General features: G+C 36.8%; 2 protein-coding genes across 55 annotated transcripts in view; one reads left to right on the plus strand and one right to left on the minus strand.

Annotated features, from left to right (window-relative positions):
- Positions 1-3,334, minus strand: part of skida1 (SKI/DACH domain containing 1) — a 36,322-nt gene extending 32,988 nt beyond the window's left edge. For all 5 annotated transcript variants that reach the window (XR_015524877.1, XR_015524878.1, XR_015524879.1 and 2 more), the window contains exon 1: positions 3,205-3,334. The gene's annotated coding sequence lies outside the window, so the exon portion shown is untranslated. The remainder of the gene's footprint in view (positions 1-3,204) is intronic.
- The window catches only part of mllt10 (MLLT10 histone lysine methyltransferase DOT1L cofactor), a 72,417-nt gene continuing 59,168 nt past the window's right edge, over positions 391-13,639 (plus strand). For 27 of the 50 annotated variants that reach the window (XR_015524397.1, XR_015524398.1, XR_015524395.1 and 24 more), the window contains 2 exon segments: positions 3,417-3,747; positions 5,775-5,854. Coding sequence is in view for 29 of the 50 variants with exons in the window: in XM_087308538.1 (XP_087164664.1) it covers positions 3,585-3,747; positions 5,775-5,854 (243 nt within the window). In the remaining 21 variants the exon portion in view is untranslated. 50 annotated transcript variants of the gene reach the window in all.

Consider the following 13,639-nt stretch of genomic DNA (forward strand, 5'->3'; position numbering starts at 1 on the left):
TACAACATTCAGTTAATCTGACAACAAACCCACTCAATTTAATTTTGAGCAAAAAAAAAAACAAAAAACAAAACAATAGGACAGAAGTCAGTAAATTAATGTGGTGATAAATAAGCGTTAAATATTTATATACAACTTTAGCCTATATATTTAAACAAGCAACTGGTTTCTGACTTTTTCCACATTTTAATAAATTGATATGATAAACTGTGTTGAGTTCACAAGCGTATTTTTTTTGTAATCACGAATTTATTACATTTACTATTTGATTGGTTCTAACATCTCTCTGGGACAGTTTTAAATTTGACTCATTTATGCAGCGAAACCAGGATGGGCCCTGGTCCGAAAACGTGACGGACTCACCAAGTGGGGGTCCGCATGGGCTACCTCACAACAACGTGCGCGGAGCCTCAAACAGCATGGGAAAGACGTCCGGTGACTAATAAAAGCGCATTGCAATTATTTTTCATCAAGTTAAAGCAATCAAATGTGCGCTTACTTTTCGCAAAGGATCGTGAGCTCTAAGTTTGATGAAGAAGATTCTTACTTTAGAGAGTGTGAGGTAAGAGGACGTTTGTTCGTCGTGCTTTAGCTAACAATAGGAGAACAAAGAACACATTTCTTTTGGTTTAAAGTTGTGTTGTAAATTTAGACGGGGTAGCTTTAGTGTTTTAGCGATTTCTGACGAGAGTGTAATATTTATTTAATGGCATTATGCCAGTTTGAACATTACATTTTAGTACAATAGTTTATTTTCATTCACTAAAAATTTGCATAACCAACATAAAATCACAGAGGAAGTAGATATATCCTGTTAAAGTTTTAATACAATCAAAACTTATTGCGCAACTACTCCGATAAATTATTATTGTCTATAAGCTTCTTTCAAGGTGATGTAGTTCACGTATGAAACAACGTCAACATCATCAAATAACAGTTTAAATAGCGATTAACACAGCCTATCTCTTTCACACACACGTGTAGGCTATACTCAGGACAGCTCCAAGCCTGTAAGCCCAATGTTTCTATCGCGTCCATAAAAATCATGAGACGCTTGAACTCGCTCTAAACAACTCCGTTTAACTAAAATAAATACACGCTTTTAAAATCAAACATTAAAACATTTAAGTGTTATTGTCGTTTCAATTATGGGCTATAAATAGTTCATTCGCATCTCAAACACATTCTTCTTGTTGAATGTATGAGTTGGTACATGCAATCTTGATTTACAGAACGAGCTGGTTGGGGGTGGGCTGAAATAACCTTTCACCTTGCCGTGTCATATCTGCATGTGTATGTGCCTGCCCCTGAGTTAGTTACCCACAAGTCTTTGCGCAATGGAGAAGTCGTGCCACAGGCAAACTTGTCCTATTAGGAATCGGGATCTGGAGCATCCCTGCCCTTGAAAGAAAAAAAAACTAAACAAAAACACGTCGTCTATTTCACCCTGTCTGTTTGACATATGTAACAGACTTTAACGCCGCAACGAAAGATTATTTAATCGTAAAACCTGTGTGCCCCTTTATGTAAAAATAAGCCAACATCACCTGTGCCTGAATATAAGGTATGATTATGAAGAATGATAAGTATTTTCATTAGATTCACGGAAAGTTATAGGCTAAAGCTAATTCCTGTAACCATAAACATTCAGCCATAAACAGCTAAAGACACTGCGTTATTTCTGTATTAATCGTAAACCAATTTATTACAGGATACGATATTAGGTAGGCCTATGCCATATTTGTACATTACAAGCATCTCCATATAAACAAACCCGATGGACATGAATTTGGTCTAGATACCTTTGTCTACTTGGCCTAAACGTTTAATAAATAATAATACTAATAGGCCTAATAATAACAACTACGCTTGATAATAATCTTAGTGCAGGCTATAAAAAAATTACCATCTAATGTAAAACACATAACTATAGGTGTAATAGCTGAGTGTAAATAATAAGCCTAATAATAATTAGGTCACATTTGATAAGCTTTATAGTGCATGCTATAAAAAACAAAGCTTAACCTCTAGTGAAAAATACATATAGGTCTAACAGCTGAATGCATGATATCAGCTATTAAATCTCGTCGTTTGTCCTAAAGCTAATTTTATAAACTGTCTAATAAGCATATTGATTGCATATTTGTGTGAGGCAACGTAACAACCATAATGCGAACTTGTTGTGACATATCGATGTCAACATCTGCTGACAGGATTAGGGGTGATGAAGTCACCACAAGGAATTGCACCGACAGTGAGTCTTGCTGATCACTCGCTCAACAAAAAAAGGACTGAAAGAAAACAAAATCAAATGTGTAGCCTACAACAAATACATTTTACAGAGAAACATTTCATATAAAAAATAATAATGTGTTTTGCACTGCTACACACTCATCCTTTTTCTCCATCTGTAAACATAAATAATTAAATCAATTCATTGGAAGGGTTGCAGTGATATTAGCAGCCTAATTTGCACAACAAGCATATCAATGAATTCTGATCATGAGTAAACTAATTCATTCAGTCTTGTCAACATGTAAAGCATACAGTATAGCAGAATAGCCTTAACGTTAACCCTAATAAATAATTTTTAGTGTATTTATTGACGGTCACGATTCAAAAAACACTAAACTTCAACACTGAAATTAAGTAAAATCAGTCATAAATAGTCGCGATGTAAAAGGCACAAAAATAGCCCCGACAGGCTTCATTGTTTTTAAGTTAATTAATACAGATGACCATGCACCCTTGACGTTCGATAAAACTGAAACCTAACGTTACCTAAACTGTTATTTTATAGGTTAATGATAATCAGCTGTAAAACTACTCACTACTAAAGTAAGTGACCGGAAGCTAGGCCCGGTCGTTTACGAACGTTGAAATATTCATAGTAGGCAACTAAAGTAAGTTAGCCTAACTTCAAAATAGCTGTGGCCATAGTTCTTACAAATTTCCCGGGATATGTTATACTTTCAATGAAATACATATGAAATACAATCTTAAAATTGGGGGCCTACGTCCACTGTATGCAAAGTGTGTTTCATCTTTAATAAAACCTGTAGCATAAAATGTATGTTTTTAAAGATTACATGGTTGTTAACTTCGGAGGATTAGCTGGTTATTATTTTAGAAAAGTTATTTCGCACCTTAATGAATAAATACAGAATTGTATTTACAAAAACGTAACATTTAGGTGTCATTTACCTGAACTAAAGACTTCACTGTAAAGTAGCGTCTTTACAGTGCAAAACACAACTCCCACATGATGGTACTTAGCGCGAGAACACTGACTGTATCTCGCTCCTCTGCTCCAGGTAAAATTCAATGGCACCGCGTGTATCGAGCCCCGCGAGGCCCTTTTCAGTCCACTGCCTCCCCGGTTTGGCTTTTCCGCGCATGCGCGCACACGCGCCTCTACATCCCGGGAGCCTTCAGTACGGGGTTTATGCGTTCAACAACAGCGTAACTGAAATATGGAATTTAATGGAAATGGGACTTAAAATACTGCTTTCATGGGAGATAGGGATTCGTGAGACAAACGCCCGACTGCCTTTTTGTTGGTCTTTGTGCGCTGCTGATGGTAGATGGTCTCCAGCGAGCTGTATCTGGCAGAAGAAGACGACGATTCGCCAAGTAATATGAAGGAGATGATCGGAGGCTGCTGCGTCTGCTCGGATGAGAGAGGCTGGGCCGAAAATCCCCTAGTCTACTGCGACGGCCACGGCTGTAACGTTGCCGTCCACCAAGGTAAATATAAGTGTCATCATCTTTCTTGAGGGACGGGGTTATTTGAGGCCGATGTTTTGAAAAGTTCCCGTGTGTTGTGGTGAGAGAGCTAACGTAGCTTAGCATTGCTCACCTAGCTTAGCTCAAGCGAACAGGCAGCGTGACCTAAGTTTAACCGTTGGCGGTTATTTCTGTTATTGGTATGACAGTTGGGAAATTTTAAACACGTGAACAGTCGGTTTGTTATGTTTTCACGGTCTGATGGTTGTCGTGAAGCAAAGGTTTGACGAAGGCCCGTTGGTGTGCTAGTGTTGTGTTAGCATGAGCGCTATTCGTTTCTAACAGCATGTCGCTCTTGACTCTTCATTATCTCCACTGTCTCAGTACCAACAACGTGTCAGTCACAGCTATAGAAACAGAGATGAGTCACACTCAGACAGTCTTTGTAGGTCATTACAGCTAACATTAGTCTGATAACATGCATTTATGGCTAGTCAGCAAAGCTGTCAGCCAGTTCTCGGACTCGTCACAGGATCTTAAATGTTTTCCTCATGTGTGGATTGAGGTAAAGTTTGTTTTATATTCGCACAATCGTTCAATGACAACTTGCGTCATGCTCCTTGTATTGTTTAACGTGGTACTTTGAATATTAGGCCTGAAATCCCTTGCAAGTACGATTTCATAATAACATTAGACGATTTATTTTAAGTTACTGTGAGCAATGATATACTTTGATAGTTGTTGGCTGCTAATATGATTGCAAATAAAAGGCTACTTTTCTGGAATTATTATTAAGGAAAATTTACCTAAATCACGCGTGGTTGATTAATTTAAGATGACACAGTTTAGACAAATGTCTTGTTTAAAGAAAATAATCCTTTTTAGGAAAAAAGCCAACAAATGAGAAATTCGTGATGTTACTGAAGTAACTTACAAGATAAATCTTATCTGGCATTATGAAAGTAGTTATTAAAACCTTAGGGTGTTTTATTTAAAGAACTATTTCCTACTTTACCATTTTATTGAGTTTGGATTATACTATAATTAGCAGTTTTAGTTGTTTTAGTTTCTAGGCTTGGTGCTTGTCAAGTCAGTATCACAGGTGTTAATTTGAGTGTTTGGAAAACAAGTAAAGTTTTTTTTTTATTGTTTTTATATTAGTTAAACTGTTGTGACATTAATAGAGCACAACATGGCCTAGTTTATTGTATGTCATTGTTTTCTGATCAACTGAATTGCACATGCTTTTGCATTTACAAACAGTAACTGTAAAGCAATTTCAATATAGTTGAAGTCATTTGTTGATGTTGTGAAATTACTTTTTGTCCAACCAAAGTTGAATGGTCAATGAAAGTTTTGCATCATTTGCAAATTTAGCATAATTAGTTTTTGCTTTGTTTTTATTTGCTTAAATAACATAATATACACCATAACTTCCTGTACTTGAAAATGATTGATCAGCCATTTTTCAATGTTTGATCAATTGTATTTGGTTAGCTTAGATTTTTTCTACATTTTCTTTAGATGCATATTAGCTGCAGCAGTTCCTGCCAGTCGTCAGTTTGACATGTTACAGCATTTCCTGTCAAACATCAATGTGACGTGTTAAAGTACTTTGTCAAACATTGTGGTGTGTTACTTCATTTCCCGTTTGACAGGAAATGGCGCCACTTACTTGAAGTTAAAGGTACACATTTTGAGAAATAGACAAAATAAAATTTAGCACGAGAATCTTGCAGAACAAAATAATGTGATAAGTTGTTTCTTTCTGTCACTGCTTATAATTTTATATATGCACAGGCATGGGGTTTCTGTACAAAGTCACCTCAAGAGTTGCCCACAAATGTACAAAATTACTCTCATTTAGCAAGATTGATGTTGTTGTGCTAGAAATATAATTCACACATTTTGAAAACTTTATTTAACAGTCTCACTCTCACAGATAGATCACGAAACCTGACAGGATGAGACGCAGTGAAGTAGTCATATTTACAGTAGTCAGAGGACAGTCTCATCAACTCATCTGTCCTTCATTTCTGTTGTTTCAGCCTGCTATGGAATTGTCCAGGTCCCCACAGGCCCTTGGTTCTGCAGGAAATGTGAATCACAGGAACGTGCTGCCAGGGTGGTGAGTTTCCTCATCTTTATACCAAGCTTTCATGCTGTCTGTTTTTCTGAAGTCCACATCTCCTTCCTCTTTTATACATTGCAGTTTCCACTTGACAGATTATTAGTATTATTGATAATATGAACTGGTAACTGTAACTTGTCTTACAAGTTTAATTCTGTGGTAGCCAGGATGAGGGACATATCACAGTAAACATGGTTGAAGGCCAGGCAAAGGACATTGAGGCAGTGTAATTTTTAGTTTTATCCTGTTAGACCAGTGGGTGGTAGTTTAAACTGCTTAGACTAGTTCTGGTAGTTTAGTCATGTAATTATTTCTTCAAGACAGGTCATGCTTTTCTTTAGCAATAGTTACATAAAAAGTTAAATTTGACTAATTTGAATATAAAATCCTTGGACTGTTTTCTTTCAGAGCATTACACAGATTTAATAAAAAGGCTTATAATATAAAGGCACAAGTGATGCAAGATTTTATTTGAATAAAGTTCAGTCTGTGCATGGACAGACTTCACCCTTTATAATGTTTTGTCTGAACTTTTTCTAAAATTCTAAGATTCATTAATTACATGGAATGTTAATGATGTCATATACTCTGTTCTTGTACGGACAATTTTTTGTGCATTTGTACAATTAAGGGGATCGTTCACGCAAAGAATTATAATTAACTTTTTTTTCTGTTCCGCACAAAAAAGATATTTTGAATAAGATATTTTGAAGAAAGGTAAAAACCTGAAACCATTGACCTCTATTGTAGGAAAAAACAAATATTATGAAAGTCAATGGCTGCAGGCTTTCTGTATTGTTTAAAATATCTCATTTAGCTTTTAACAGAAGAAAGAAACTCATACAGGTTTGAAACCATTAAAGGGTGAGTAAATGATGACAGTTTTATTTTTTTGAGTGAATTATTCCTTAATGTAATAGGATATGATAGGGATTTAAAAAATACTGACTTCTGTATCAATTTATAGTGAAATATATATAACATTTTTTGATTATACCATCATTTCCGGCTTGTATTTTGAGTGCTAATGAGTGGACTTTTGAGCACAGCTGATTGGCTTTTGCCTTCACATGCTCAAAAGATATGACTGTGTCTGCCTCCAATGATCATCAATTAATATTCATCTCAGAGATAACACATACAGTTGACAGGAGCATTTGAAAGTTGTGTCTGTCAGAGGACCTTCTATGAGCTGATAGATGTAGCTCCATTGTTTTTTGTGTTTGGGTTTTACACTGACTATCGAGTGATGCTTGTTGAAGCCAATTACAGTCGTATCTGTTGAGCATATAAACACAATGTGCACAAAACACTTTTTCTTTTTAAAATGTATTGTTATGAAATTTAAAGATTGAATGTCCATGCACACATCATAAGTGAGTTCATGTGAAAATCGTTCAGATGCAGTGATATATGACCAAGTTTTATTACTTGGGAAATTCTGAAGCAATTGCTTATTTTCTATGCCAAAAACATGGATGGAGGAAAACACTACTTTCATTACAGAGCATCTCTCTCTTCCTCCTATAACAGCTATTGACTATTCATAATTAGACTATTAGACTCTTGAATTTCTGTGTGTTAAATATATGTGAACTGACTGATACCCCATTTCTACCAAGATGGTTTAAGTAATGGGTTTAAGGCCAAGTTTATTTTCAAATCTGTTCTTTATCTTACAACACTTAAAGCACAACCTCTGAACAAGGAAAAGGGGTTTTTAAGCAGCATTGTTCAAGTTAAGCATGGTTCAAGTAAGAACCATTGGTCTCAGGGGCAGGGTGTGGAGTTACTAAAACCAAAAAGATGACCAGAAATCGTTTTAAGCATCCTATTCGATAAAGCAGCGGAACATATTGCCGAACAGATGATCACTTCTAATCTCTGTGTATTCAACTTACAGCATGCCGCTCGAACATCATCTATACAGTTTATTGCGCACTGAATGCAGTTGTCTGTAATCTCTGTCTATACAAACTATGGTATGCGGCATGAACACATTGGATTTGCGTCTGCTTGGATGCGGATGTAGGTTTGCAAAGTTAGTAATATTCAAAGCAATAAATCATTTATTCTAGCTTTTGTTTAGCTGGGAATGATGAAACTGTGACATCAGACCTGGATCTACGATCCTTACTAGATGGTCGAAAAGTAAAGCAGTTCTTAGAAAGCTCGCTAGACGAATCAGCTCCAAAATGACAATAGCCATGGCTTCACACTAGAATCCAGTATTTGCTCGTGGAAAAGGGGTATTTGTCTTTATCTTAGGGGCAGTACACACAAAGGTGATGCCAAACAACTAGCACTGACGAAACCCAACTGTGTTATTGCCTTGTGTTGTTCATGGTTGGAACCAAAAAGTGCACGTAAACACAGCAAACGGATGAAAGCTGACTGATTCAAGAGTGTGTGTTCTTCAGTATCTGTTTTCTTGTTCAGAACTGCAAAACCGGCAGAAACAAAAACCTTCTGATGCATGCAAAGCACAAACAGCAGTGTTTAGTCCCATTCACCATGAAGGGCATTGCTCCTGAAATTTGTCTATTAATCAAGTTCATCTTGTTTGCAAATATTTTAAGAAATGTAGCAAAATTACGCCGGCCTCTTAGTGTTTCATCTTGTCTTATTTTCTTTACTTGCTACATCACTTTACATCATACTGACTATGTTTACATGGACACCAATAATTTAATGTGATTAAGACAATACTCTGATTGACAGTCTACCATGTCTAACAGCAATTTTTGATTAATTTTACTATGATTAAGGTTATAATCGAACTAAAGAGGAATCGAATTAAAACATGTGGAGTATGTTGACTGTAGTTGCATTATTGAAGTGCAGCACAGGTATGTAAACACCTTAATGGAACTATTACCGACATGTTTGACTTTTCGCCACTTTTTGCGACAGGTTAGTCCACACACTCACATGCATGGCTGATTGACAGTCTTTTCACCTACCGAGTCAGTGGAAACCACAGACACCTGCATCATGAAATGCAGAGTTTTTTTTTTCTTCCATTCAGCATGCGGTTTAAACTTCCATTAAAACAACACTCTTCCAGCAGTTCATAGTTGCATCTAATATCTCATTTATCACGGGGGGCATGCATGAAATGTTTATGAATGAAAGTGAAAGTGCCAAACTGCAGTTAAAGTCGACAAATTAAAAATGAAAAACCCGAAATTACATGAAACTCTGGAGGAAATGCGGATAGTGTGGTGATGCAATGATTATAATCATATTATGTGCTATAACGTAAAACACAATCTTGAAACTAACACTCAAAAAGAAACTCATGTAAACCTTTTAGTCTTATTATTCTCATAATTAGATTAAAATAAATAATTAGATTACTGATGTCCATGTAAATGCTGTCACTGACACTCTGATTCATTGCTATATAACCATCCAGAGTTCTCTGTTCAGCCAATTTGACAATCTGATTCAGGCCAACATATCTTGGTAAGGATATTGCAATGGTTTGTAATGAGTGATTTCGTGCAAATGTATTTGTGTGCCTGCCTGCCTTCATTAGCACATGCTCTGAAAGACTTTTCACAGCATCAGGAAATGTCACATCAATGCACACCTCTAAAAATGACCAGGTAACCCATGTTAAAGGGCACCTATGGTGAAAAATCAACTTTTCAAGCTGTTTAGACAGCCATGTGTGTAACTATAGTGTATAGACTGTCATATTGGGGTGTTAAAAACACACAGTCCTTTTTTTCAATTTAACAACATAAAAACGGTGAACCAATTGGATCGGTTTTCAGAGCGACCGCAACTTGACGTAGGAGTGCAGTCCCCCCGCCAACCAATATTGATTGACTGGCACGTCACTATCCTCAGTTTGTCGTTTCACATCCGCTATTTTCAGTGTGTGAGTCAAAGCGATATTACTAAAGGAACACCCTTGCTTGTTTTTTAAATTTAAGGCTCATTCGGCTCAACACAAGATCAATATTCTCCACATTATAGCTCTAATCGGAATTATTGTTTGTACCTTTTGGTTGGTCTGCAAACGTGTACTTTTCATTGCGTCGACCTTAAACTTCAGCCGTTTGCATTTCTTGCAAACGCAGAAGCTCCCTGTAATCTTAGGTGGAGCTGGAAAAGTGCAAGCGCGTTGCCTCATGTGCGCGTCTCTCCATTGGAAATAAAATAACAAACTTGCCTGCAGGTCACACACCAGAAGCGTCCCTCTGCGCGGCAGAGTTCTGGGTGTGGGTTCCTGTCGGGGTGCACGCTGCGAGAGGCTGCCGACTTGGGGCGTCGTTGTGTTTGCCCTGGTGGAGACCTGTGTTTGGTGTTCTGGAATACATGGCGCTGCGTGGCATGACGATTCAGGACACTTCATGTTTCTGCCGCACCACTGAGAGTGTCTGGTGTGCCATGTCGTGGCTTCGAGCGGCACATCCGGTGCCTCAGTCAAAGTTAATTTAGTGTGGGTGGTTATTAGTCTCGGTGTACTAGCTAGGCACTTGAAACTAGCACACAGTTGGTTGTAAAACTACACAGAGATCATTTTGTACTGTCTGCTTGGTCTGTGTCCGAGTCGTACATGTACGGCTGAATGCTGATCCTAGCTTAGCTTCTCTCTGTTTGCCTGTCTGTTGCGTACACAAAGCTTGGTAGCTCTTGGCTCCGCCTCCTTGTTACGTTGGGCGAGAAGCCGAAACTAATTTTCATGTGAAGCAACACACCCCTAAAACAGCGAACTGTGTACACGCCCACAACATAACACTTTTGAACACATTATAATAAAAACATCTGAACTGTGTGTTGAACTGAACCTAAACTGGCACACTCAGAAGAACCTTAATATTAATATTTGGGCTGGCCTATAATTCGATATCGATAATTATCACAATATAACATTTTTCGATAAAACAATAATGATAGTTCGATAATTGCTCAATAATATTTATGCACTCTGCGTAACATTGCGCAAGTATTTTGCTGCCTGCCCTTCCGGATGCCAGAAAAAAAGGTCAGAGTCACAGACATTGTTGACCAGAAACGTCACTAGACCTCAGTTTTGAGCTGCTTAGTTTTTTGCTATCCGACACAAAACAGCAGCGTGCACTGCAAACTGTGCAAGACGACTTGTGTCATCAAAAGCAGGCAACACCACAAGCTTGTTTCATCATTTAAAACAACACCACCCTTATGAAGATGATAAGAAATTACAGACCCAAACAAGTGCTGGTAAACCAGGACAACTACCCAGCAGAATCTCATGTCACCATTTTTGAAAGCTGTGCCTTACGAGAAAAAACCCCGTAAAGACAGAGGAAAGATATGACAGACAACACAATCTCAAACACAATCCAATGAACACTAGAAGCTTGCTCTACAGGCTGCATTAAGGATATTTACACTACAACATTTACACTAATAAAAAATAATATAATAAAGAGGCAAATTCAAACAAGTATAAAAAAAAAATTGTTAAACCCAAGTAAGGGGACGATAGTGAAGCCAAACAAAAGAAAAGAATATAACAAAATAATTCTAATTTAAGAATAACCCCTCTCACCTCGCTAAAAACTGATGAAAAGAAAAAAAGTCCTTTAGCGCAGTGTGCCGTATTCTTTCCTATAAAATAAATATAAAGATGACCTTCCCCTATCAACTGATGTCTTTAACAATACATTTTTCTACATTTTTGCAAAATGGAAGTCGTACGACATCTTCCCTATCCACCTTACTCTGAGAAAAGAGTGAACTTGAGGAGATAAAGCTCAATATTGTTGGGAAAGAGCCGAGCCAAAAAATAACATACAAATAAATCTAAATAAAAATAAACAAAACTCACAAAATTTCTTAAAGTAGGCAAAAGTTACGCAAAATAATTTTACGCAAACGAAAGTTAAGCAAAAACAAGAAAAATCATAATCATGTCAGCAAAATACACCAAAAACGAGATTAAAGGAAAAAGTGCGCTCTCCGCTTTTCATATCCCCGCGCGGCCGCGCCATCTCCACCTCGCCATCTCCACCTCGCCTCCTAAACGCGGTCAGCTGCACACTGCAGCGTATGAGCGTTCGCTTGCACCGCGTGTTTTTGGAATGATTCTCCTCGCAAGGCGTGGAAGTGGCAAGTGGTGGAAATAAGCGATCTTGTTTCTCCCAGGACGATGGCAGATTTTCCTCTGACTCCTCTAACTGAAACTTTGAACAGTAGGCTACTCTTCCCATCTTCCCATTTTGCAAAGCCCACCTTCTACTTTTTCGCTGATCCACTGCCATGTCCCGCTATAGCACCCGCAACCGACCTGCAATTAGCTAATTATAAAGTATTTTTTATTACCTGACCCGCGGTTTATCTGCAGCGCCCGGAGATATAACCGCCATTTACGCATCACGTAAACTGCAATGTATTTTACTAGTCAATATGTCATGTAAAAACTCTTTACAAACACAGTATATGTATATTTTATCATATAACAGAAACCAATCTATCTAAATGAAAACTTAAATGAGCATTACTATGCCTGTGTCTGCACAGAGATCAAACTTTTCACCTGTGAGTGTGGACATTATGGTGTTTTTGAAGAAGAACTTAAAACTTAATTAAATATTCCAAATGTCCTTAGAGAGGACAAGCCTGTTTATCTTTCACTCTACACTGCAGTTATTTATTTCATTTTAGTTTACTTAATTAAAATTGCTGCACTAAAGATAATATTTTTTTCTGACTAGTCTATATTGAATTTTATTTAATTGTTGTTGTTTACTCGGGTATCCTTACTGTACTAAAATGTGAAAACTGAAAATTCTGTGACCATTAACTCACCTTTACTTGTTCCAAACCGGGTTTAATATTTTTTTTCTGATGTTTAACAATAATATCCAATAACTTTTGGTTGTTGAAAACTTAATCAGTAAATGCTCAATGAAGATTATTCTTTTGTTTATTATTTTATTATTTATATTGTCAGACAGCTAAAACATTTCACTAAATGTGTTAAATTAGCTGCACAAAGCAGTTGGCATACTGAAAATCTTGTAAAATTGATAGATGTAGAGATTTTACGTTTATCGTGATAAATATCGATATCGACTGATATGAAAAAAATTATCGTGATCATTTTTTTTTGCCGTATCGCCCAGCTCTAATTAATATTAAATCATAATAAAGGGGCAAACTATGTGCCTTTTAAAACTGAAAAGGAGTAACTTGTCTTTGTTTTGCTGATTATTCTTGATGTTTGCACATTTATTAAACCGTACCAGAAGATAAAATGGGGTTGTTAAGTTTTTTTTGTATTGATTTTTGTTTGTTTGCACTTTTTAAAATGTCTGATTTGTTTTCTGCAAATCAAAACGTGGCTGCTCCCTTTCAGGAGTTGTAGTGTTACTTTTCCTGAAATAAACTGACATAAATGTTTGTTCTAACATTTAAAAAATACACATCCTACATATCAAATATAGTGTGTTTAGCATGCTGTCATGTACTGGATTTTTCTTCTGTAAAGCGCAGCCCTGATGGACATTTCAGTACAGAACTCATTTACCAGCACTCGTACAGTGCTTAATCCTAGACTTTTTTTGCTCTTGTGCTCTTGTTTTTTCATCAATTCTCTTAATAGTATTACTCATTTGTGTGTTCATAGGAATTTTATAGTTCAATAATTGGTTTCATGCATCAACACTTTAGAGAATTTCCCTGTTCAGTCTTTAAAAATTATTTTCAGAATTACTTTTTATTTACAAACCAAACAACTATTCACATTCTAGTGCATGGAGGTTTGTTCTGAAGCACTTCACC

Source organism: Danio rerio, chromosome 24, assembly GCF_052040795.2.
Source record: "Danio rerio strain M-AB ecotype USA chromosome 24, GRCz13ab, whole genome shotgun sequence".
NCBI classification, from domain to species: Eukaryota; Metazoa; Chordata; class Actinopteri; order Cypriniformes; family Danionidae; genus Danio; species Danio rerio.